Source organism: Orcinus orca, chromosome X (genome assembly GCF_937001465.1).
Source record: "Orcinus orca chromosome X, mOrcOrc1.1, whole genome shotgun sequence".
Classification (NCBI taxonomy): domain Eukaryota; kingdom Metazoa; phylum Chordata; class Mammalia; order Artiodactyla; family Delphinidae; genus Orcinus; species Orcinus orca.
This window is the reverse complement of record NC_064580.1, coordinates 17,288,776-17,315,050: the sequence shown is the minus strand read 5'-3', so window position 1 is coordinate 17,315,050 and position 26,275 is coordinate 17,288,776. Positions and strand designations below refer to the sequence as shown.

Here is a 26,275-nt window from a genome sequence, read left to right as displayed (position 1 = left end):
TACCCTTGAATGAAGGATTTGTTTAATTTTTTTTAATTTTCTAATTTTTTTTTTTTTTTTTTTTTTGCGGTACATGGGCCTCCCACTGCTGTGGCCTCTCCCATTGCGGAGCACAGGCTACGGACGCGCAGGCTCAGCGGCCATGGCCCACGGGCCCAGCTGCTCCGCGGCATGTGGGATCCTCCCGGACCGGGGCACGAACCTGTGTCCCCTGCATCGGCAGGCGGACTCCCAACCACTGCGCCACCAGGGAAGCCCCTTTAACTGTATATTTTTTAATTCTTTTTTTAAATTGGAGTACAGTTGATTTACAATGCTGTGTTAGTTTCAGGTATACAACAAAGTGATTCAGTTATACATATACATATATTCATTCTTTTTTAGATTTTTTTTTCTTTTTTAAAATCTTACTAAATTTTTAAATTTTATTTTTTTAACATCTTTATTGGAGTATAATTGCTTTACAATGTTGTGTTAGTTTCTGCTGTATAACAAACTGTGACTCATCATTTAGTATGAACAATATAGAGGTTTGTTAATCGCCAACACTATAAGATACAGAGATGTTGGTATAAATTCAGTATTTTTTAAATCTATGAATTGTTATCACTGTCTTTACCCTTTTGTCTTTTTTTAATTGAAAAAAAAACACAAAAATGCTCACATACACAGAATTAGACCCATCTTTGCCCACAGAGCACAGGCTTAAGTGGCGGCTTCTTTGTTCCTCTTAGTGAATGGAGGCCTGAGCCAGGGTCTTAGCCACAGTCGCTGTTGCTCTCGCAGCCCGATCACTGTCTGCCTTTGTCAGCTCCTGGTGCAAATCCTAGCCCTCCTACTAAGCAGCTGGCAGCCAGGGCCAAGTCTCAGACCCCTCTAGCTCGGTCTCCTCAGCCCAAAACAGAGGTGGTCATAGGAGTTAAAAGAGGTGACTTCTGAAAGTGCCAGCAAAGCACCTAGCACAGAGTAGTCGCTCAGAAATGTTAGCTTCCCTTCAGTGTCTTCAGCTGACCCCGGCTGAAGCAAGGTCAAGAGAGAGCTACCCAGGAAAGATTATGGCACAGAGTGTAGAGACCAAGAGAAAAGCCACAGTGCGTTGGGGCTGTTTCAGTGACGGGGCGGATCTCTCCTTTCTCAGCCTGGGTATTTGTCGTGAGTGCTGGACTTGCCCCTTAACTTCCCATCCTCCCTTCCTTGACTCACAGCTTCTCTCTTTTCTCCCTGCTCTCTCCATTTCCACTCCTGACCTCCTGCAGGATTGCTGATTGCAGGGAATGTGTGTCACTGCCTTTTCCAGGAAGGGGTGCTGTGAAGTCACGGGAGACGCTTCCTGAGCCTCTGCCACACCTGACAGTGTCACACGGGTCCACCTTTGAGGGACCCGTGTGACAGATGAGGGGATGTCATGCCAGGTGATTGGTCCTGATGCAGCTGACTCGTTAGTGGCTGTGCTTCGGACAATTTCCTGTTTGCTTTGTGTGCTCCCTTTCACCCCTGGTGTGGTGATGGTGGGGAGTGGGGCAGGCTGCCTGCCCGTGGTCAGCACAAACACAGATCGAGCTTGCGCCCCTCTTCTCCCCACACACGGCAGGGCAGGGCTGAGAGCTGGGCCTCCCATGGGTGTAGAGCAACCGGAGGAAGCAGTGGGCTCCCTCCACCACCTGCTCCTGCCCTCTGAGCCCCCGGAGACCCAGGTGGAGCTTAGGGACTCTCGCCATGCAGGCTGGCCTGTTAGTCACCTCATCATCAGTGCTCTGCTAGTGCAGAGGTCCGATTGGCATTCTCATGGGTGATCTTTGGAGAGGACAGATAGGTCTCTGCTGCGGGAGCCCTTTCCAAAGGAAAGCCTTTGCATTTGCCCCCGTGGTTCGCTGGAGATCTTTGGGAGGGCTGCTGCCTGCTTGGCACATGGCTGTGGAGACTCTCCATCCTCTTCTCAGTGCCAGATTTAAGTCCTTTCTGTCAGGGCCTGTCTCTGTCAACCAGGGAGAAGCCTCCGCAGGAAGATGGTTCGTTCCATTTTGCTTCTGTAGCTTGTTGGAAAGTGTTTGCATTGCCCACAAACTCCTGCCTCTGTGGGTCTGATATTAGGAGCTCATAAGAGGCGTGTTGACCCCTCAACCCCCCACCAGCCCTGCCCTGGCTCCATGTGCCTAGGACTGTTTCCATGATGTCGCTCTTGGTAACGCCCCACATCTGTGTGGGTGAGCCCCAGACTCGGCCTGGAGGCCTCCTCTCCACCAACACAGAAGTGGGCATCACAGCTGTCCTAGCTCCCAGAGGTGTCGAGGGCTGGAAGCTGGTCAGGCCTGTCCTTGAGAAGGAGGAGTCCAGTGTCCACTTGACACTCTGACCTTGAGCTCATTCTCGCTGGAGGCCCGCCTTCTCCTACAGGTGGGTTCTTCCAATCTTCACGTGCCACACAGCTCCCAAGAATCAAGCTTCTGGAACAAGCTTTTGTCATCTGCCTGGGTTAAGGCTGACAGCACAATGCGCTCACCCCTTCTCCACTCAGGGAAGTATAGCTTCGTGACTAGGGGCCCTGGAAAATGGTATTTGGTGAAGCCACCTCCATGTTCCTCACGCGAAACAGAAGACCAGGAAAGACCTCTTTCAAAGAGCACCTTCATCTCTGTAAGTTACTTGAACACATCACAACTTCTCATATTCTTCTTACTTGATACCTAACAAAACCCACCAGGCTGGGTGTAAAAATGAGAACTTTCTGAACTCAACTAAGCGAAAACTTCACTAAGCCGAGAGCTGACTGCTCTCGGAGGGCATTGGCTGGCATGGGGCATGGTGATTACGTGGCTTTCTGGCCAGATGTGGACGTCTGTTTGCAGGGAGAAGGGCCCTCCACGGAGCCCTGCTTAGGACCATTTGGGGGCTTGTCCCCATGCTGTCATCCCCAGAACACATGTAGTAAGGGCAGTGGGAAAGGCACAGTCAGCCCTCCACTCCTGCCTGAGACAGTTGTCTGGGTAACAGTGGCCAGGCCAAGCCCTGCTGGAGGCCCTTCATACTGCTCGGCCAGCTCAGTGCATCCCCTTGGTCGTGGATCTCCTCTAAGTTCATCCAGGCAGGTCTAGGGCCAGAGCTCAAGGGGTCAAGGGTGAGTTGCCCTCATTCCTTCCTTCCACTAAGCCCCACCCAGTAGAGGATATTCTAGGGACAATAATCTGCGTTGCCCTTTCCCCCTCCTCTGTTGATCATCACATGATCCTCAGGAGAGCCAGAACTTGGCAGGAATTGCAGTATGCAGTATGCAGCTGTGATATTTATTAACACCGTTCTTCTGATGTGATTGAACTTTCTCGCACACGCTCTCTCACGCTCAGCCTTTCCTCTAACCAGTGGTTCTCAGCACCATCCCAGCACCAGCAGCGCCCGCATCTCCTGGGAACTTACCAGGAATGCATTGTCAGCACGTTCACCTCAGACCCGCTGACTCAGAAACTTTGGGGGCGGGGCTCAGCAACTGGTGATTTAACAAACCCTCCAGGTGATTCTGATGCAGACTCACTCCCATTTGAGAACTAGTGCTCTAAACTGCCATGTTAGCAATCCTCCTCTTCAAACCTAGATTCAGTTAGCACTGGTTAAGGACTTACTATGCTAGTTGTTATCTTGTCGACTAGAATGATCTGTAATATAGGTAATATCATACCCATTTTATAGACAGGGGAACCGATGCCCAAGGATGACATTAAACGATTAACTCAGGGTCATGGGACTAAGTAGCAGGCAGAAGTGGGATTTGAATTCACATCTGCTGATTCCAAACTAGGATTCTTTGCATTCCATCACATGAAGGAACAGAAAGATACACACACATGCTAGGTAATACGGGACTATATGGGACTAACCTCTAATAAGAGTGAAGTGAACCAGTTTTGGTTTTGACATGTTTGAAACATCCCATTCTGACAGCTTGGGTTTTATAAGTTCCCTTACCGTAGAGCTTGCTTACCACCTATTTTTAATCATCTCTCCAAAAGTGGGTGACACAGAGTGACTGTGTCTTCTCTCAGGGATAGCATCATTTTCGTAAGTCTACGTACAGTTCAAAGGAATAAATCTCTAATGGTAGAATTTGGAGCAGCTCAGTGGGTTAGGGGTAGATGACAGAGGTATTTTTTCTAAAGGTAACCAAAAGGCTCAGGAGTAGGTCTGGCTTTGGATGAACATTCCCTTAAAACTATGCCCCTAGATAGCTATTCAGTGATTCGGTTGGCTGTGAGTCTTGGTGTTCTTTGTTCTCATTGTCTCCTAGTAGATGAAGGACTTTTTTTTTTTAATAAATTTATTTTTTATTTATTTATTTTTGGCTGCATTGGGTCTTCGTTGCTGTGAGCGGGCTTTCTCTAGTTGCGGCGAGCCGGGGCTACTCTTCATTGTGGTGCGTGGGCTTCTCATTGCAGTGGCTTCTCTTGTTGCATGCAGAGCACGGGCTCTAGGCACACAGGCTTCAGTAGCTGTGACACGCGGGCTCAGTAGTTGTGGCCCGCGGGCTCTAGAGCACAGGCTCAGTAGTTGTGGCGCACAGGCTTAGTTGCTCTGTGGCATGTGGGATCTTCCCGGACCAGGGCTCGAACCCATGTCCCCTGCATTGGCAGGCGGATTCTTAACCACTGCGCCACCAGGGAAGCCCAAGGACTGTCTTGTGAGGTCTTTCTGACATGTAGGCAATCTCCCATAACCCACTCAATACTAAATTCACTCTGAGGTGAAAGATTTCAACACTTAAATTAGGTCATTGGTGGGAGGGAGGGGATATGGGGATATATGTATATGTATAGCTGATTCAGTTTGTTGTACAGCAGAAGCTAATACAACATTGTAAAGCAATTATACTCCAATGAAGATATAAAAAAATCAGATCATTGGTTAAATAATTGATGTTAAATCCGTATAAAGGAATACTATCGAGCCCCAGTCTTGAGTGATCAGACTTCAGTCCTCAAATAGTCAAGAAGTTCTAGTTCCTCCAAGCCCTCATCTTTTCTCAGACAAACCGCTGGGGCTGGCTGTCAGGATTTAATGGGCCAGGGTCTTGAGAACAGGATTCTGCCAGGACGTGCACACTCATGATTGTAGAGTCTCAGCCAAAAACTAGAGCGCAGTTAATAGCAAATGCAAACCTGAGACTTACAGGAGGAAAGAAATCCCCTTTCTGCTCACAGGTCCCTGGAGAAGCTGTCTTTTAGCAAAGCGCTATTCGGAGGAAAAATTATGCAGAGGAGGCTGAGATGTGGAGAATGCTCATCTCATCCCTCTGGTGTGGACAAAAGGGATAGATCCAGGCACCTCCTAAGTGACCTTTTTGTGTTTCTAGTGAGTGAAATAAAGGAGCCTTTCCCCGATCCTTAAGTCACGGTCACTCAGTTGGTGCTGCCCTAAATTAATTTTGCTTGTTTGTTTATTTAAGCCATGAGAAAATAGCATCTTTTTGTTTTGAAGTTGGGCTAGGATTAGCCCAGTTCCTGCAGCACCTCAGGGTGGGGTTTTATGTGGGTGAAAAGGTGTCTGTGTAACCGCTTACCCTGTGGGCCTTCTCCAGTGGAGGCAGGGAGCGGATTTGGTATTTGCAGTGTCATTGCAGTGCCAGGGAAAGACTTGCCAGCCGTCAGGCCCAACTTTATGAAAAGAACAATTTCGTGAATACAGGGGAGTGCTTTTGATAAATGCTCTGTTAGGAGAGAAGCCTGGTGGTTTTTCTCTTCTGGCTAAAAACTGTTTAGTTCTTCCTCCCTCCCCCCGCCCCCCCGCGTCTAGCTCTGAGAATGCATAGATGCTTGATTTTGTGGACAGAAGTTTCTCTACTTTTCTCTCTTGAATTTTGAAATATGCAGTATTATCCCCAGATACTACGTAGCAGAAAAGTGTTATAATGTAGAAAACAATTAATTCCCCTTTAAGACGTTCTAAGAGGAAAATGGGACTTTGCAAAATGGACTTCAAAGTCATGGTGTATCCCCCCAAAGAGTTATGCTTAAGGCTATTAAAATTCAAATTATATTTCGGTTTACTCAAATCATAGTCCTTGATGCTTGTCAACAAGAGAGGATGCAGTTGGTTCTAGAGCACAATTCCAGTTCTACTGGATGGGACAGGCCTCAAGGAGTTAATGCTTGTCTGGCATTATTCTTAAACAAATCAAGGCCTGGCTGCGGCAGCAGCCTCTCCCCTGAGAGGGAAGAGGTGCTGGGGCTGGGAGCCAGCGCTAGCCGCCTTGTTTACTCTCCGCCCACTAAGAAGGCGCTGGCGTGGTGGGGAGAGCACAAGTGCCTGGGTTTTGGATGCTGAGCAGAGAGACCCGTCTGGTGACTCACCTCCCCACCCCCACCCCGCGCGGAGGTGCAGCAGTGCCGCGGGGCTGGGTGGTTAATCTTGCTCTCTCTTGCGTGAACCGGGCAGGAGCGGCTGGAGGCGATGATGCGCAGGTCCCTGGAGCGCACACAGCAGCTGGAGCTGAAGAAGAAGTGCTCGTGGGGAGCATCACTGGCCGCAGGGCCCGGAGGACGCGATGGTGAGTGAAGGGCTGTCCCTGCATCGCAGGGCCCGGTGGGGAGATCTTGGGGCAGGAGGGAGATCACGGGCAGACTGACACCCGCAGGATCTGGGGGATGCTTTGTAGCGATCTGCAGGTACCTTTTTCGGATGTGATGTTTAAAGCTGCCAAGCTTCCTGTGTATGCATTTCTTGCGAAGGGGATCTGTTCATTCTTCTTGCTCACAAACAGCAGTTGATACAGTAACTGGGCTTTGTGGTAAAACAAAAGAAAAACAAAGAAAATGAATGTAGAGCCTGGTTAACAGGATCCACCTAGCAAGCCCAGAGGTAACCTAATTTCAGGGAAGGTCAATGACAGTAGGCTCAGTCATGGCTGCAGCATGACGGGGAAAGGCTGAGCAGCAGTAACCCCCCTAAAAGGAGCTGGGGTTCTTCCCTCCACATTATTTATTTTTGTTGCTCTTTCAGTTTTGTTTTAAGGTGACTGATTTATTTCATTATCCAGTTCATACTCATCTTTAAATTTTCAAATGTTTAATGTATGGATTGTTACTAGTCCCTGGGTGGTTTTGCCCTCTTTTTAGTGGCTTTTCTGTGTCTGCCATTCTGTTATGCAGGAGCTGTATACCAGCTCTTTCTGAGAGCAAATGGGTCTGCATGAGTGGTACAGTTTCTTGACTTTGCTGTATTGTGCTTTTAACCTTTTGTCAGTGAATATACTTTTCTTTTCTTTTTTTTTTTTTTTTGAGACGTCAACAACCCATCTCAGTTACTTTTTCTAATTTCCTAATAGAAACTAGAATCAACCAGAAATTGGGACTTTTTTCTTTTACCTGTCTTTGCTCTGATTTTTTTTTTTTTGCTGTGTAGGTGAATCAGGAAATACCCCACCCCCTCCTCTAGGTTTAGCAGCCAGCACCCTCCCTCCGGACCCAGGGACCACTGCCGCCGCTGCTGAGTCCACCAACGGTATATCCGAGCATCACTGTGCCATGGCATTTTGTGATGACTGTCCCGGTCACCCTCCTCCATCACTGTGTCTGTCTCAAGCACTTTTACAATTGATTTCTTAGTCTGACCCCTTAGAACTTTTTTCTAGAAAGTGAATGACATGCCCATATTTCTTTGTTCGTCATCGTGGAGCGTGCATGCCTTACATCCTAGTACCCTGGAGACATTTCATCTTTAGCTCACTAACTCCTGCCTTGAAAATCTTGTCAGTATTTGACTTCTGTGCATTTAGATCTTCAACGCTCTCATGTATCATTGGTTTTTAGGCATTAAGTAGTAGGGTATTTCAATCACTTCTGGTTACCAGAACCTATAATTACACGGAGTTCTGGGTATTAATGTGATGGATTCCTGGAGAGGTGTTTGAGTTTACCAGTACTAACACTGTGAATCCAAACAAGGAGATAAATTGGCTTTGTTCTTGATTTCCTCTCTCTAATAGGCTCTCTGTTTCGTATACAGGCCTGGGAAATTCTTAGGGTCTAGGTCAAGAATAGAACTAGCAAAACCTTGTTCCCATTTAATAGTGACTTTAGAAATTCAACCCATCTTTGACTGGTAAAGAAAAAACAAGATGTAAAAGGGATACAATATTTCCCAGCCACCCAGAGGGTCAAATTATAGCATTAGGAATAAATACCCTTGGTCTCCAGCATTTCTTTGACAAAGAATAATTTTTATTGGTGTTGCTGAGTAGCAGAGACTTTGCCGCCTGGGCCGCGTTCACTGTCATATGGGCACTGGCCTTCCCCCAACAGAGAGGGGCGGGTAGAGTTGATAATGACACCTTGGGAATCGTACCCAGGGCCCTGGGACAGGGTGAGGTGAGTGTGGTACTCGACTGGAGCACTTAGTTTAAGGGAGTGGCAGAAATCTCAGTAATCAAGATAAAAGCATATTTTAATCAAAATTAATGAAGAACAATCTGTGATGAACAAAATATTGAATTTGCAAAGACCAGTACCGTGCTGAGCCATATCGGAGCCTGAGGCAAAGGGGGAAATGTGTACCCCTAGAGACATGGTTTTATGTAATTTCTAATGGTTATTTTTCCCAGAACATTAAAATACTCAAACTGAAACATTGAAAAGTAGGTGTATGAAAACTCATACCATTTTAAGTTTAAATATTTTATTTATACCCAAACAGACTGTCTGATAAGTTTACTTCAGTCTAAGTTATTTAAAAGTTATTTAGGGTCATCACTTGGTCAGGAGAAATTGTCAAACATGACACTTCTCTCATTTGAAAACAAGGTGAGTAGAAGAGTAGATTTTGAAAATATTGTTGATGAGTTTGCTGCCTTTAGAGCTGGGGCCACACATCTTTCCTTTTGCCTCAAGCTTGGTTGTGGCTTGGCTGGCACTGTCAGCACCTCTCGGGTTGCTGCAGTCGTTTCGTTTAGAAGCCCGTCTGAGATAACGGTGGGGAATTAAGAGTACCAAACCCAGGACCACATTTTAAAATCCTAACCATAAACAGTCATAGCCTTTGAGAAAGGGCCATTGTGACCCCATCTCTTGATAAAAGGAAGAAACCAACTGCTAAAGGTTGTTCTGCTTTAAATACAGCTCCTTGCTTTACAAATTACTTCTCTCTGCAACCTGAGCTCTAGATAACCTCAGAAAAAGTCCGGTTTCAGCTCCCCCAGTCTCAGTCAGATCGTAGAACATTTTGCAGTGGTGCTTTGTCTCTGGGTCCAGGTTGGTTTTGTTTTTGTGTGGTCTGAATTGACTTAAAAGTCCCTGGACACAAGGAAAGGGTTGGCTGGTGGGATTAGCATGGCTTTAGTTGAACAGCTGAGTGAGGTTGAACATTTGGAATCAAAGAGAAACACAAAGTTGAGCAATAGAAGAGAAGAACTTGCTTCAGATGGATGGCTGCTGTGGCCCGGGCGTTCCCAGACGTGCCAAGCGGAGGGCAGGGAGCTGGAAGCAGTGTGCTGTGCCACAGTGGTTTTGGAGGCGTGTGGATGAGGACAGGAAGAACACTTTGGGAAATGTGTTTCTTAGTCTAGAGTGGTGTGAATACCAATGTCTTTAATGCATTTCTCTGCAGCATGTGACAAACTTTCAACATCAACCATGAATTTGCCAAAGCAGACGGAGCCTCCCATGAGTAAGCGCCTGTCTTCATCCACCGCGACAATGTCCTATTCCCCAGACCGAGGCAAGTGAACGTGTAGACCTGGTCTCTCCAGTTTTCTTCTTTCTAGTGTGAGCGTGTTAACGTCGGTCTTTGGGAGAGCCCCTCTTGAGCCTTCTGCAAATAGCCCCATTCTCCTAGCCTTGCGATCTGTGTGTGGGAGCCCCAGGGCCTCACTAATGGGACTTTGGAAAGTGGCAACGCGCTCTTCACAACCAGGTCATTGTTGAATAGGGACAGGAGTTCATGCTATGCTCCCAGTCTGAAAGAGATTTCCATTTTCCACAGTGCATGTAGACGTTATCCTGGCCTGGGGTTAATTGACCAGTGGGCAGATGTGACTGTTAAAAAAGTAACTGCCCAGTTATTGGTGCGATATTGTTGATTAGCCAGAAACAGCGGGATTGATGAGGCAGAGGTACGTGGGAGACTTAGATGTGTGAAAAAAATGGGGCTCTGCTCTTGTCTGTGGTTTGTAAGCCTGCCTGTTTCTCTTTTGAAAACAGAAGTTCAGAACTAATATGAAATCTTTAAAAGGGCAAAAGGATGGGTGGTCTTTTCTGGCGCTCTGTTTTGAGGTGAGAGATGGTATGTATAGGACGGGTGCCAGTTCCAGAAACTGAATAGATATAAAACCAGCCATGTTCTAATGGAGGCTCAGAGAAGGCACTAAAAGTCTGAATTGCTGCCTTTCAGAGTTTGTAGGTTAAGGAAGGGAGGGAAGCTCTCCATGCATTAAATGCGTATCTTAAAGCATCACTGAAGAAGTGTCAGGTGCCAGAGGAGTATTTAACACATCGAGTCATCACCGGGGGTGAGCAGGAGGATGTTTGTGACTCTGAAGAGGCCAGTGTGCGTTCCTGGTCTTTTGCCACTGGCTTTGACCTTGCACCTCCAGCACAGAGGTCTGTCATGTGTGTCAGAGACCCCATAAGTGTCAGTGTTGAAGCTCGCTGATGCAGTTCATGGGTAAGCGCTGGAAACCTTGAATTAACTAGGAGCTGAATGAGAAAACATCTGCATGCTTTTAATTCTGTATAGCTGTTCCATCTGTGAGTATATCCCATAGGTTTTCATTAATTCATATGGTTACAAGTTGATGTTAAATTCATATTTGCATTGATTAATGTGTAAAGATAATCAGTATGTTATTATATATTGTTGGCAACTGAATTATCTACTTGTGGATTAGTAGTTGAAAATTTGAAATTCCCAAGCCATTTACTGGCTAGTGGATACCCAAAGAAGACGAAGTCATTGAAAAGTTAATCCATTATCATATAATATGTTCCGAAACCATCAAAATAACATTTCAGTCACTGAATTTTAGATTATGGATACTGCTACTTCCATTAAAGCAGATAATTAGTTGGCTATTTTTTTTAATGTTTCTGATTTAATTTTTGCCCTTACTTGCTTGGGAAAAGTATGAAAGGATGCATATCTCTACATTAACAAAATCAGTGTGTTATGAAATATTTCCTAACAGAGGGCCTAAAACAAGTGTTTTGTAGGAGTAATCTTTTTTTCCAATGTTAGATCTACTTGGTGAGTAAATGGTTTCTTGAGTCCATATGACATCTTGGAATACGGGCTAATTCTCTTCGGGTGATACAGGTGATACGCTAATTCTGTAACAGCATGTTGAATGAATTCTGGCACCCCAAGAGAAGTAACACACTCTCCCAAGCTCTAAATGACACAGCGTCTGTTTTCTTTTACTATGACAAGCTCCAAAGCCATCCTTTGCTACAATATTTTTTTCTTTCCACATTCGTTCTGCCACCCAGAAGTTGATTTGCATCATGCACTGTGTTGTTTTAGGCATTTTATTTTGTTTTGTTTTAATTTCGCTTTTTAAAATTTTCATTTGATTCCGTCCCTCAGCTCATCGCACGCACCTTAGTCCCATGGAAACCTTTCTTGTTATGCGACTGTTGACACCCACACAGGCTTCTTTAGCCAGAAGCAGAAGTGCACTCATGCTCTCTGAGCAGGCCAGTCACTCAGGTAAAAGAGGCCAAGCTGGTGACACTGAGGAAAATGCCCCAAATGGTATTGGTTGGCCTTTGAGTTATTCCTGAACTTTTGTATCTTGCTTCACATTTGTTGGCTTCCTGAAATGTCTTCTGTGGTTAATAACATTTCCTACCCACCACTGTTTTATTGGTGCTATATTTCTTTTCTCTCAAGTGTCACGGAGGTGAGTAAATTATTTTATGAGTGAGGGCATGTGGATTAGGGGGAAAAAATCCATCTCAGAGCTATGGCGGTTAGTAGACCTTTTTAAAAGGACGGTTTGGTAAAATAGCCTATAAACTGCAATCTCAGAAGTCCCATAACCAGCTCTACCACTTACTAGCTCTTACCACTTTGGGTGAGTTAATTAACCTCTCTAAGCCTCAGTTTCCTCATCTCTAAAGTGGACTTATTTTAAATTGTCATGAGGATTAAATGAGATAGCACAATGATGGACACAGAACAGGTATCTAGAGCCTCACTACTCAAGGGGTGGTCCATGGACCAACAGCATTGGTATTACCTGGGAGCTTGTAGGAGGGTGGACTCTCAGGCCCCGCCAGACCTACACACTGAAGTCCAAGAAACAGTGGGCCACACCGTCAAAACCCTTCCTTGACCAAAGCAGATCAAACCATCATGGCAAGTTTAATGGGGACCAAAAAAAAAAAAAAAAATTAATGGGCACTAGTTTTCCCTGTGAGTTTTGCAAGGGAGTAATGCCGTGTCCACATTAGGGCATGTCTGGTCTCCGTGTCAGTTCCCAAGATACAGTGTATTCAGTGAGATAACATATAGATGACATATTGTCCTCTACCTAGTTATATCTGTTTCCAAGTAGTTGTGCTGTTTCTGCAGAGAATATATACAATATATATGGCCAATAAGCGCATGACAAGATGCTGAACATCCTTAGTCATTAGAGAAACGCAAATCAAAACCATAATGAGATACTACTTCCCACTACTAGGATGGCTAAAATTCAAAGAAAAAAAGGATAATACAGTTGACTCTTGAACAATTTAGGGGTTGGGGGTACCAGCCCGCCTCAGTCAAAAATCTGCATTTAACTTTATAATCAGCCCTCTGTATACTTGGTTCCCTATCCGCAGATTCAACCAGCCACAAATAGTACCGTAGTATTTACTATTGAATAAAATCTGCGTGTAAGTGGACCCGTGCGGTTCAAACCTGTGTTGTTCAAGAGTCAACTGTAATATGTATTGGCGAGGATGTGGGAGAAATTGTAACCTTTATACACTGCTGGTGGGAACGTAAAATGTGCAGCTGCCTTGGAAAACAGTCTGACAAGTTTTTCAAAATGTTAGAGTTACCACATGAACCAGCAATTCTGCTCTTTGGTATAGAGTCAGGGAAATTGAAAACATACACAATGAAGTATACAAGTATTCTCAGCAGCATTATTCAGATTAGCCACAATGTGGAAACAGCCCAGGTATCCAACAACAGATGAATGGATAAACAAAATGTGTTTATCCATAAAGTGGAATATTACTCAGCTATAAAAAGGAATGAATTACTGATACATGCTACATGATGAACCTTGAAAACATTACGTTCAGTGAAAGAAGCCAGGCAGAAAATGCCACAAGTTTTATGATTCCATTTTTATGAAATGTCTGGAATAGACAAATCCAGAGAGACAGTAAATAAGTGGTTACTAGGCACTAGGGGAGGGGGAAGAGGAGTGAGTGCTTAATGGGAACAGGGTTTCTTTTGGGGGTGTTGAAAATGTTCTGGAATTAGACTGTAGTTATGGTTGCACAACCTTGTAAATATGCTAAAAACCACTAAATTGTACACCTTTATGGTGTATGAATTCTATCTCAAACAAATAAACACAAAATTCCTGGCAAGTAGGAAGTACCCCCATTTTGAGAATGAGAAATGTGGCAGGAGGAGCTCTCCCAGGCTCGATGATTCTCCAGGAGAGCTCAGAGCTATGATTTATTACAGCAAAAAGCTGCAGAGCAAAATCAGCGAAGGGAAAGGGTACATGGAACAAAGTCCAGGGAAGACCGGGCACAGGCTCCCGGCGTCCTCTCCCAGTGGAGTCACACAGGACACGTTCCCCCAGCAATGAATTAGCACCTGTATGAAGTGTTGCCAACCACAGAAGCCCATTAGAGACACAGTGCCCAGAGTTTGTAGTGGGGGCTGGTCACGTGCGCACCCCCTGCCAGGTACGTACCCAAATTCCAAACTCAGAAGGAAAGCAGGTGTTCAGCGTAAGTCATGTTGTTTGTACAAACAGCTTAGGCACAGTGAGCCACTCTTACCAGTTAACGGTGGGAACTCTGCCCAAATCCAAGTTCCCCGATGCCGGGGCCAGCGTGGTAAGCAGGCCTTTCCAGGGAAATCAGTTAGGCCTGCTGTGTTTTTTCTGTTATTCTCTGCACAGTTCACCCCCTTGGTCCTTGGCCACGGTGTCTTTACAGCAGAATTATTATCAATAGGAGCTCGTATAGCAGGCTGAGGCCAACCTACCGTGTGGATCTCACTTATGCCATGTAGGGGTGCTGGACTTAGACAGTTAAGACACAGACCAGTCACCATCAAGGTCTGTCTTAGAAAGCCAGCTGGCTTCCTCTGTAAGTTTCCATATGAACCTCTTCTACCTGGCCTGAGGCATCAATTCAGGCCCAGCCAGCGCTGGGCAGTAAGATGAAGCTGGCCCAAAGCCATCCAGGGCTGAGGCAGTGTCGTGATGGTACAAGTACAGTCCCCGAGAGCACACATGTCCCCTGGAAACAGAGTTTATGATGTTCGGGCACCCCACGCAGGATGTGCATTGGGCAGGCAGTCCAGGCTCACAGGGCCCCCAGCTCTCAGTCCTTGCTTTCAGAGGCACTGCCTGATGCAGTCCATTCTAAACAGTTCTGCAAGCGACACTGGCTTCATCTCCGGCCGAGCGTGGACTGTGTGTGGAGGTGTTGAGCGGGGACTGCGCAGGAGCTGGCCTGCCCCTGCCGTCTCAGGTCACACTGTCACCTGCAATCTGTGTGAATCTGAAGTGCTGGCAGCAGCTTGCAAAGGCAGTGTGGTTTTCCTTCAGCAAGAGGGGAGAGTTCCCAGAAACAGTTCTGGAAGAGAAAGATCGTGAATGCCCCTCCCCGGCCCTCCCCTGCACCACTCCAGTGGGGCTGGGTTTTCTTGTTTTTCTCCATTGTTATCAGCATGCCCCTTTCCATAATCACAACTTTACATTTTCTCAGTCTTCCTCTAACATGGACCTTTCATCTGGAAGGGTTGAATGCAAGAAGGACAAGAGCATTTTTATTTTAAAAAAATGTGTCCAACTTAAGCAGAATGACACATCATGCTCAGAAACTGGGACAAAATCCTGAACTTTCAAAAAATTTCAAACTAGGTTTGCATCACCCCCCGTCTCTTCCATCCTCTTCATTTATCCAGTGAGCAGCCTAGAAAAGATCAGTCCCTTTTCAGGGACAGGTGCATTGAACAAGTTGCCTTTCTGAGGTGTGCGTAGCAGAAGGGCAAGGGAAGTAGAGTCAGGCTCTCGGTCCGTTGTTAACAAACCGTAGCCAATCTGGAAAGTCAAACACCAGACGTCTTGTCTCGTCAGCAGTGGTGCATCCCCCAGAGTGGGTCGAGCCTGCTCATCGAGGTGGACAGAGGGGTTACACTCCCTTGAGTGCCCTTTCCCAGCTTGCAGCTCTGGCAGGAATTACAAGTTAGAAATGCAGTCAGGCTCCACATCAGAAGTCGAGAGCCCACCAGCAGTTCCGTGTCGGATGGTCCCATCAGAGAACGAGCCCTTTCCTGTGTGCATTTGTCTGTGACCCGGATGGTCCAGCCAGCATCTGTGATGTTTTCTCAGGTTAGGGCCCCACGGAGGGGTGTTCTGTATCTACAGTGGTTCCGGGTTGATTTTTAAAACTTCAAAAGTGTGTTTCTGTCTGGAGATTGCCTCTCTCTTTACAACTCCCTTTTCCCAGAGGCTCCATTATGCAAAAATCACCAGGTATGGAGGCTTGTTCTGGTTCCACTACTCAGAATTTAAATTCCAGCCAAGCCACTGGTGGTAAAAAAACAAGGAGGTTGTGTCCCACTTCCACTTGGAGGAGAAAGTGAAAACTAAAGGCATCACCTGGGCTGCACTCTTCCCCTCACTTAAGCCAGCATGGCCAAAAGCAGCAGGAGGACGGAGCAAGCCAGCACTTGGAGTTCCACGGGTCATCTTCACATGGCTGCGGTTTCCTCTGGTGGGGGCTCCGTAGCCACCAGGCATCAGTGGGTCGTCATCCTCCACCCCTTTCTCCTTCCTTTTACCAAACATCAGGGAATCAGGGTCTTTCTCAGGATTCCTGCTTCTGACGCCAATTGTGTCAGGGGTCCCCAAGACCACCCCGGGTTCAGTGATTCGCTAGGAGGATTCAGAGGACTCAGCATGTGGTGGCGCTCGTAGCTGAGATGTTCCAGCGGAAGGCCGCACAGCACGATCAGCATGGGGAATTGGCGCACGGGCAAGTCCAGAGGACACCAGGTGCAGCTTTCCAAGAGTCCCCTCCCAGTGGAGTCACACAGGATGTGCCTGAGTCCCCCAGCAACGAGCTGCGACAACACGCGTGAAATGTTGCCAACCAGGGAGGCTCGTTAGAGACTCAGCGCCCAGCGCTGGTCACGTAGGCACCCCCTGCCAGGCACATACCACATTCCAGACTCAGAGCAAGAAAGCAAGATCAGTCATGTTGTTTGTATAGACAGCTTAGGCGCAGTGAGCTACTCATCAGTTAATGGTGAGAACCCTCCTGAAATCCAAGTTTCCAGATGCTTACAAGGGTCAACCTTGTGAACATGCCCTTCCAAGGACAGCAGTCAGGTCCTCTATGTTAACTGTCTCCTGTACAAGGAAATTGATGTTTAGAGAGGTTAAGTCACCTACCCAAGGTGATCCAGCTATTAGGTGATGGTGCTAGGTCCATCTGGCTCTGAAGCCCAGATTTTGAACTCCTGAAATGAACTGGACTCTTGAGCATTGAGTATGGGGGTCTTTTAAGGTATGGTCTATTCTGTGTACACTAGAAAAAGTGTGGTGGTCTTTTGAGAATGTGGATTGCCCGTGTCACATTTTAACAGAAATGTGGTGCTCTTCCCAACCCTCTGTTCCCCCTACTTTTTCCGTCTATGCTCCCTGTGTCTCTGGGTTTTATACTGTAACTCTCTAGTATCCCATGCCTGTCCTCGTGTAGCTCCTGCTGGCCCCCTTAAATCTTCCTACAAGTCTTCTCCCACTCGAAATGCCGAGAAGAAGAAGACGACATCTACATCTGGCGTAGGAGATGCTGGGAAAGGAGCCCCTGCAGGAGCGGAGGCCTCTCCGGTAGGTTTATACCCACTCGCCCCTCAGGACTGGTTTATCTGACAGTGTGATTACTCCCTGCACTTGACCTGGGGTCTATTTCCATCTATCTCCAGGGACTGCTCAAGGGGCAGATTTGGTTTAAAACTGCACCCAACCTTTGAAAATCATTTAACTTTTTGCACCCTCCTAAATCTTAGTGCCTTGGAACAGATTCCTAAAGCCCTTGTCCTCGTTATAGCCTGTCCTCCAGAGGACGGGCGTCAGAAGGAATGTTCCGAGTGCCCTTTCTCTGCTTCTTTAAGGATGTCTGATTCTGGGCCAGTCTTGCCTCTACAGGCAACTAGAACTGAAGTTCTAGGTCAACCTTCATCCACAGCAGTGGGCTTTAAACATTTTTGTCGTCATGGTAACACTATCAGTAAGGCAGATGTTGAGCAGGTACCCCCGATTGTGTAGATTTGTTTAGAAGTTATACATGCCATACTACTTCCGTTAGTTACACTTGCTATGTAACAAATTACCCCAAACCTTAGCAGCTTAAAGCCAATGTTTATTACCTCACTGGTTCTTTGGGTCAGAAATTGAGGATGGCTTAGCTGGGTGCTTCTGGTTCAGGGTCTCTCATGAGGGTGTGGTCAGGATGGCAGCCAGGGCTGCAGTCGTCAGAAAGCTTGGCTGGGGCTCTTCCAGGACAGCTCACTCACGTGGCCGTTGGCAGGAGGCCCCAGTTCCTTACTGCATGGACCTCTCCAGACAGCTGCTTGAGTGTCCAGATAACATGGCAGCTGGCTTCCCCTAGAGCAAGAGATCAGAGAGAGAGAGACCAAACCCACGCTTGAGGAGAAGGGAACTGAGCTCCACCTGTTAAAGCAAGGAGCATCAAATGACATCCGGACTCATTTTAAACACCACATTACCATTGGGCATTTATTTTATAACACCATATTTATTTTTTTAATCCAGTGTGATCCCAAGGTTCTCACAGGAGAAGTGAATGTTTCAGACCCTAGGGTTTTACTGCTGGGTGGATTCCTGTGGAAGGGGCTAATGTATGTAGGCATGGGGGCTGCGTGAGGATTTGCTGCGGAAAATCACAATAGGGAGAGAAGGGGACCACCGTTGCAGACTGCCTGCCACGGGCCAGTCACAGAGGCCCATGTGAGGCAGGCCATGGGGAAGACATAGAGGGATGGAGGGGTTGCAGTCCCCGTTAAACTGCGTACACCGTTAGGGTCCCCAGCTCCCTGTCTTGCACCCACCTATAGCTTTTTTTTTTTTTTAATAGTGATTGTATATCTTGGTACTCGTTCCAGCTTCTATATGTCCAGGACCATAATCTGGTTCCATTGTTAGCTTTTTGTAAGATAACAAGGAGAAGGCGGTCTTTATGTTTTAAGGCTGAGGGGTTTTTTGTTTTTTTTTTTAACTGAATGACCTAAATATGATGACCCCCTGGTGCTTCTCTGCAAAGATTCCCATTGTGAGAAGCAGTATAGCTCCGTATGTTTCCTTCTGAAAGAAAGCTGTGCATTGCTTCTATCTGGGGTATTTTTAGAAATTGTAGAAGTAATGGCAGTCATGGGCCATGGACGTCCTATTCTGTGTCCCCTACAGACGGAGAAGATGAAGAGGGGGCCAAAAACAACAACTTCCGTTCCCAGCGTGGGCCTCATGTCCCCTCTGAGAAGATGCGATTTTCCAGCAGGCGTTTCTAAGAGGTCGTCTTCTCCTGTGACACCCAAGTAAGCATCTTTCCCCTTCTCCATAGTCGGATGGTTAAAGCAGTTTGGGGAGCCCTGTGCCGTGTGCCTCTAGCTCCCCCACGAGGTGTGGCCAGCCCGCCGAGGTGCGCTGTGTATCTTCTAGATAAATGTTGTGCTCTTGAGGGCTTTGCTGCCTGGTAAATACTGGACTCTGATTTACCAAGATGAACCCATTCGGCGTGTTTTCTTCAGGTCCGTTAGTCCCATTCTACTTTTCTGGCATTCCCCTTCTTTCTCCTTCAGCTGCATCTGGAGTGAAGTGACTGCACTGCGCTTGGGCTCTGGAGCCCCTGTGCTCCACACTTGCTCTCAGGCCCTCTCTCATTTTTTTTTTTTTTTTTCGGTATGCGGGCCTCTCACTGCTGTGGCCTCTCCTGTTGCGGAGCACAGGCTCCGGATGCGCAGGCTCAGAGGCCATGGCTCATGGGCCCAGCCGCTGCACGGCATGCGGGATCTTCCCGGACCGGGGCACGAACCCGCCTCGGCAGGCAGACTCTCAACCACTGCGCCACCAGGGAAGCCCCCCTCTCTCATTTTGTCTCTTTAACAGAGAGACAATAATAACTTCTCAGTCACCATCGCTGTATGTTTTCCTAATGAAGCCAGTGAAAAACTGTGTAACTGGAAAACGAATTTACACTGTGTGACCACTGACTTAAGTCTTTAAAACATTTTACTGCTAGTAACTGACAAGAATGACTCAGTAAATAACTCATTCCAGCAGTAGAATGGAAACATGTTCAGTAGTACTGAGAGAGAAAGAGAAATATGATTTTAATTTGGAAAAAAGGAAACTCTTTATATAGAGAGAATCATATAAAACTTGTTTGGTGCATCAGTTTGGTTCAGAGAACATAGGATAATACACAGATTTAATGAACACTTGGGAATTTTTTTTCTTTTCTTTAACCTTTCTTTTTCTTTTGTTTAATTTTTGAATTTTATTTTATTTATTTTTTTATACAGCAGGTTCTTATTAGTCATCAATTTTATACACATCAGCGTATACATCTCAATCCCAAACTGCCAATTCATCTCCCCGCCCCCCCTTCCCCCTTGGTGTCCATATATTTGTTCTCTACATCTGTGTCTCTATTTTTGCCTTGCAAAGTGGTTCATCTGTACCATTTTCTAGGTTCCACATATGTGCATTAATATACGATATTTGTTTTTCTCTTTCTGACTTACTTCACTCTGTATGACAGTCTCTAGATCCATCCACGTCTCAACAAATGACCCAATTTCGTTCCTTTTTATGGTTGAGTAATATTCCATTGTATATATGTACCACAACTTCTTTATCCATTCGTCTGTCAATGGGCATTTAGGTTGCTTTCATTACCTGGCTATTGTAAATACTGCTGCAATGAACACTGGGGTGCATGTGTCTTTCTGAATTATGCCTTTCTCTGGGTATATGCCCAGTAGTGGGATTGCTGGATCATATGGTAATTCTATTTTTAGTTTCCTAAGGAACCTTCATATTGTTCTCCATAGTGGCTCTATCAATTTACATTCCCACCAACAGTGCAAGAGGGTTCCCTTTTCTCCACACCCTCTCCAGCATTTGCTGTTTGTAGATTTTCTGATGATGCCCATTCTAACTGGTGTGAGGTGATACCTCATTGTAGTTTTGATTTGCATTTCTGTAATAATTAGTGATGTTGAGCAGCCTTTCATGTGCTTCTTGGCCATATGTATGTCTTCTTTGGAGAAATGTCTATTTGGGTCTTCTGCCCATTTTTGGATTGGGTTGTTTGTTTTTTTAATATTGAGCTGTGTGAGCTGTTTATATATTTTGGAGATTAATCCTTTGTCCGTTGATTCATTTGCAAATATTTTCTCCCATTCTGAAGGTTGTCTTGTCATCTTGTTTATGGTTTCCTTGGCTGTGCAAAAAGCTTTGACGTTTCATTAGGTCCCATTTGTTTATTTTTGTTTTTATTTCCATTACTCTAGGAGGTGGATCAAAAAAGATCTTGCTGTGATTTATGTTAGAGTGTTCTTCTTATGTTTTCCTCTAAGAGTTTTATAGTGTCTGGTCTTACATTTAGGTCTCTAATCCATTTTGAGGTTTTTTTTGTATATGGTGTTAAGGAGTGTTCTAATTTCATTCTTTTACATGTAGCTGTCCAGTTTTCCCAGCACCACTTATTGAAGAGACTGTCCTTTCTCCATTGTGTATCCTTGCCTCCTTTGTCATAGATTAGTTGACCATAGGTGCGTGGGTTTATCTCTGGGCTTTCTATCTTGTTCCATTGATCTCTGTTTCTGTTTTTGTGCCAGTACCATATTGTCTTGATTACTGTAGCTTTGTAATATAGTCTGAAGTCAGGGAGTCTGAGTCCTCCAGCTCCGTTTTTTTCCCTCAAGACTGCTTTGGCTATTCGGGGTCTTTTGTGTCTCCGTATAAATTTTAAGATTTTTTGTTCTAGTTCCGTAAAAAATGCCACTGGTAATTTGATAGGGATTGCATTGAATCTGTAAATGGCTTTGGGTAGTATAGTCATTTTCACAATATTGACTCTTCCAATCCAAGAACATGGTATATCCCTCCATCTGTTGGTATCATCTTTAATTTCTTTCATCAGTGTCTTATAGTTTTCTGCCTACAGGTCTTTTGTCTCCCTAGGTAGGTTTTTTCCTAGGTATTTTATTCTTTTTGTTGCAATGGTAAATGGGAGCATTTCCTTAATTTCTCTTTCAGATTTTTCATCATTAGTGTATAGGAATGCCAGAGATTTCTGTGCATTAATTGTGTATTCTGCTACTTTACCAAATTCACTGATTAGCTCTAGTAGTTTTTTGGTGGCATCTTTAGGATTCTCTATATATAGTATTATGTCATCTGCAAACAGTGACAGTTTTACTTCTTCTTTTCCAATTTGTATTCCTTTTATTTCGTTTTCTTCTCTGATTGCCGTGGCTAAGACTTCCAAAACTGTGTTGAATAATAGTGGTGAGAGTGGACATCCTTGTCTTGTTCCTGATCTTAGAGGAAATGCTTTCAGTTTTTCACCATTGAGAATTATGTTTGCTGTGGGTTTGGCGTATGTGGCCTTTATTATGTTGAAGTAGGTTCCCTCTATGCCCACTTTCTGGAGAGTTTTTATCATAAATGGTGTTGAATTTTGTCAAAAGCTTTTTCTGCATCTATTGAGATGATCATATGGTTTTTCTCCTTCAATTTGTTAATATGGTGTATCACATTGATTTGCGTATATTGAAGAATCCTTGCATCCCTGGGATAAATCCCACTTGATCATGGTGTATGATCCTTTTAATGTGTTGTTGGATCCTGTTTGCTAGTATTTTGTTGAGGATTTTCGCATCTATATTCATCAGTGATATTGGTGTGTAATTTTCTTTTTTTGTAGTATCTTTGTCTGGTTTTGGTATCAGGGTGATGGTGGCCTCATAGAATGAGTTTGGGAGTGTTCCTTCCTCTGAAATTTTTTGGAAGAGTTTGAGAAGGATGGGTGTTAGCTCTTCTCTAAATGTTTGATAGAATTCACCTGTGAAGCCATCTGGTCCTGGGCTTTTGTTTGTTGGAAGATTTTTAATCACAGTTTCAATTTCATTACTTGTGATTGGTCTGTTCATACTTTCCTTTTCTTCCTGGTTCAGTCTTGGAAGGTTATACCTTTCTAAGAATTTGTCCATTTCTTCCAGGTTGTCCATTTTATTGCATAGAGTTGCTTGTAGTAGTCTCTTAGGATGCTTTGTATTTCTGCGGTGTCTGCTGTAACTTCTCCGTTTTTGTTTCTAATTTTATTGATTTGAGCCCTCTCCGTCTTTTTCTTGATGAGTCAGGCTAATGGTTTATCAATTTTGTTTATCTTTTCAAAGAACCAGCTTTTAGTTTTATTGATTTTTGCTATTGTTTTGTTTGTTTCTATTTCATTTTTTTCTGCTCTGATCGTTATGATTTCTTTCCTTCTGCTAACTTTGGGTTTTGTTTGTTCTTCTTTCTCTAGTTCCTTTAGGTGTAAGGTTAGATTGTTTATTTGAGATTTTTCTTGTTTCTTGAGGTAGGCTTGTATAGCTATAAACTTCCCTCTTAGAACTGCTTTTGCCGCATCCCATAGGTTTTGGATCGTCGTGTTTTCATTGACATTTGTCTCTAGGTATTTTTTGATTTCCTGTTTGATTTCTTCAGTGATCTCTTGGTTATTTAGTAACGTATTGTTTAGCCTCCATGTGTTTGTGCTTTTTACGTTTTTTTCCCTGTAATTGATTTCTAATCTCATAGCGTTGTGGTCAGAAAAGATGCTTGATATGATTTCAATTTTCTTAAATTTACTGAGGCTTGACTTGTGACCCAAGATGTGATCTATCCTGGAGAATATTCCGTGCGCACTTGAGAAGAAAATGTAATCTTCTGTTTTTGGATGGAATGTCCTATAAATAACAATGAAATTTATCTGGTCTATTGTGTCATTTAAAGCTTGTGTTTCCTTATTAATTTTCTGTCTGGATGATCTGTCTCTTGGTGTAAGTGAGGTGTTAAAAGTTCCCCACTATTACTGTGTTACTGTCGATTTCCTGTTTTATAGCTGTTAGCAGTTGCCTTATGTATTGAGGTGCTCCTATGTTGGTACATGTATATTTATAATTGTTATATCTTCTTGGATTGATCCCTTGGTCATTATGTAGTGTCCTTCGTTGTCTCTTGTAACATTCTTTATTTTAAAGTCTATTTTATGTGATATGAGTATTGCTACTCCAGCTTTCTTCTGATTTCCATTTGCATGGAATATCTTTTTCCATCCCCTCACTTTCAGTCTGTATGTGTCCCTAGGTCTGAAGTGGGTCTCTTGTAGACAGCATATATATGGGTCTTGTTTTTGTATCCATTCAGCAAGCCTGTGTCTTTTGGTTGGAGCATTTAATCCATTCACGTTTAAGGTAATTATCGATATGTATGTTCCTATGACCATTTTCTTAATTGTTTCAGGTTTGTTTTGTAGGTCCTTTTCTTCTCTTGTGTTTCCCACTTAGAGAAGTTCCTTTAGCATTTGTTGTAAAGCTGGTTTGGTGGTGCTGAATTCTCTTAGCTCTTGCTTGCCTGTAAAGCTTTTGATTTCTCCATTGATTCTGAATGAGATCCTTGCCGGGCAGAGTAATCTTGGTTGTAGGTTCTTCCCTTTCATCACTTTAAGTATATCATGCCACTCCCTTCTGGCTTGTAGAGTTTCTGCTGAGAAATCAGCTGTTAACCTTATGGGAGTTCCCTTGTATGTTATTTGTTGTTTTTCCCTTGCTGCTTTCAGTAATTTTTCTTTGTCTTTGATTTTTGTCAGTTTGATTACTATGTGTCTTGGCGTGTTTCTCCTTGGGTTTATCCTGTATGGGACTCTCTGCGCCTCCTGGACTTGGGTGGCTATTTCCTTTCCCATGTTAGGGAAGTTTTCGACTATAATCTCTTCAAATATTTTCTCGGGTCCTTTCTCTCTCTCTTCTCCGTCTGGGACCCCTATAATGCGAATGTTGTTGCGTTAAATGTTGTCCCAGAGGTCTTCATTTCTTTTCATTCTTTTTTCTTTATTCTGTTCTGCAGCAGTGAATTCCACTATTCTGTCTTCCGGGTCACTTATCCGTTCTTCTGCCTCAGTTATTCTGCTATTGCTTCCTTCTAGTGTAGTTTTCATTTCAGGTATTGTATTGTTCATCTTTGTTTGTTTGTTCTTTAATTCTTCTAGGTCTTTGTTAAACATTTCTTGCATCTTCTCGATCTTTGCCTCCATTCTTTTTCCGAGGTCCTGCATCATCTTCAGTATCATTATTCTGAATTCTTTTTCTGGAAGGTTGCCTATCTCCACTTCATTTAGTTGTTTTCCTGGGGTTTTATCTTGTTCCTTCATCTGGTACATAGCCCTCTGCCTTTTCATCTTGTCTGTCTTTCTGTGAATGTGGTTTTTGTTCCACAGGCTGCAGGATTGTAGTTCTTCTTGCTTCTGCTGTCTGCCCTCTAACACTTGGGAATTTTTAAAAAATGTTTCGAGATGAGAGAAGCACTTATATCTGATTTTTTGCTTCCTAACAGAGACTTTTTCGCTAATATGGTTTTGCTCAGAGATTTCTATGGTTTTCATAAACTACTACTACTGGTTATCGATGTATGTGCTTTCCATAAAGAAAATCTTTCTGTAGCGCATTACTGAATTAATAGCATCTTGGGTTTTTTTTTTTCTTAAGTCCATTGCATTCTTTCTGTGCCTGTATTGCCTGTCTTTGGTTATTGTATTGCTTTCTCGCAAACTCCAAATCCATTAGGTGAGCTGTGAGGTCTCTGTTTGTCTTTGTCTTATTTCTGAGCCTTCCATTTGCATGTCAGTACTCTCCTGTCAGTTTGGGACGTTGACATTAGCAGAGAGAAAAGCCTATTTGTCCTGTTTTTTTTCCAGATTCTACCCTCTTTCCTGGGTCTTGACTCATGGTCCTTGCATCATCATTGTAAATTTCATCTTTGTGAACCAAGAGGGTTGTTGCCCTCTGTAGAGATGACAATTCAGTTTTTGGAAGCAAGCTTGCAGTGGGCTCTGTGCTATTTCTTTGAAGTTGAAAATCTTGAAGGTTGTGATTCAAGAACTATTTTATATTTTTAAGGACATATCATCCAAGTTTTAAAAAGCTCTCTCTGACCAAAGATACTCAAACACAATCCCAAACTTTTAAAAATGCAGTTCAATTTAGAGAAATATTTAAAATTTCTACTCTATCTAGAACAGTAATGGGCACCTAGTAGAAGTTTTATAAGTATTCATGGAATGAATGAATGCAAGTCACTGTGCTGGATGCTCCAGAGAATCCCCAACCGAATGAAAATAGTCTCCACTTGGACGGGCCCCAGGAGAGGTGGGAGGGAGATGTGGACCCAGATGAGGACAGTTCCAGGCCTGCTCCAAAGAGAGAGCTGCCCACCTTGTACTGCTCATCCCTCAGGACTCAGCTCAGCTGTCCTCCTGTCCAGAGCTAGCCAAAGCTGAATTCGCCCCCTTCGCTGTGCTGACAGAACATAGCTGTGTCAGTCATTCGTTTATCCAGCACCCATAGAGCACCTACTCTGTGTCCAGTGCTCTTCTCAGCCTTCGTGGAGCTTGCCTGACAGTGAACAACAAATATAGTATCAGGTGGTGATAAGTGCTGTGAAGAAAAATGAGTCCGGGTCAGATGGCAGAGGATGGTGGAGGGGCGGAGCTAGATCGGGTGGTCAGAAAAGGCTTCTCTGAGGAGGTGACATTTGAGCAGAGCGCCCTGCATGAGGTGAGGGAGCAGGCCGAATTGATCTGTGCCTCATTGTACTTGATTATCTCCTGCTAGGCTGCCGCAAGGGCGGGGGGCTGACTCAGTTCATTGTTGCACAGTCTGCGCGCAGCATGAGTCTGTGGGACGCTAGCCAGGGGGGAAAGGCGGGCCTGGAGAGCAGAGTGGTCTGGGCAGGTCTGGGCAATGCTGGGGCCAAACCTACCTG

General features: G+C 44.7%; 1 protein-coding gene across 4 annotated transcripts in view; it reads left to right on the top strand.

The window, feature by feature from the left end:
- MAP7D2 (MAP7 domain containing 2) overlaps positions 1 to 26,275 on the top strand; it is a 107,994-nt gene that overhangs the window by 54,230 nt on the left and 27,489 nt on the right. Inside the window, exons 4-8 of one of the 4 annotated variants that reach the window (XM_012537880.3) lie at positions 6,421 to 6,532; positions 9,586 to 9,696; positions 11,560 to 11,682; positions 16,902 to 17,056; positions 18,653 to 18,780. In XM_012537880.3, coding sequence (XP_012393334.3) covers positions 6,421 to 6,532; positions 9,586 to 9,696; positions 11,560 to 11,682; positions 16,902 to 17,056; positions 18,653 to 18,780 — 629 coding nt within the window. The remainder of the gene's footprint in view (positions 1 to 6,420; positions 6,533 to 9,585; positions 9,697 to 11,559; positions 11,683 to 16,901; positions 17,057 to 18,652; positions 18,781 to 26,275) is intronic. The other 3 variants (XM_012537881.3, XM_033411465.2, XM_049704728.1) reach the window with 3 other exon arrangements.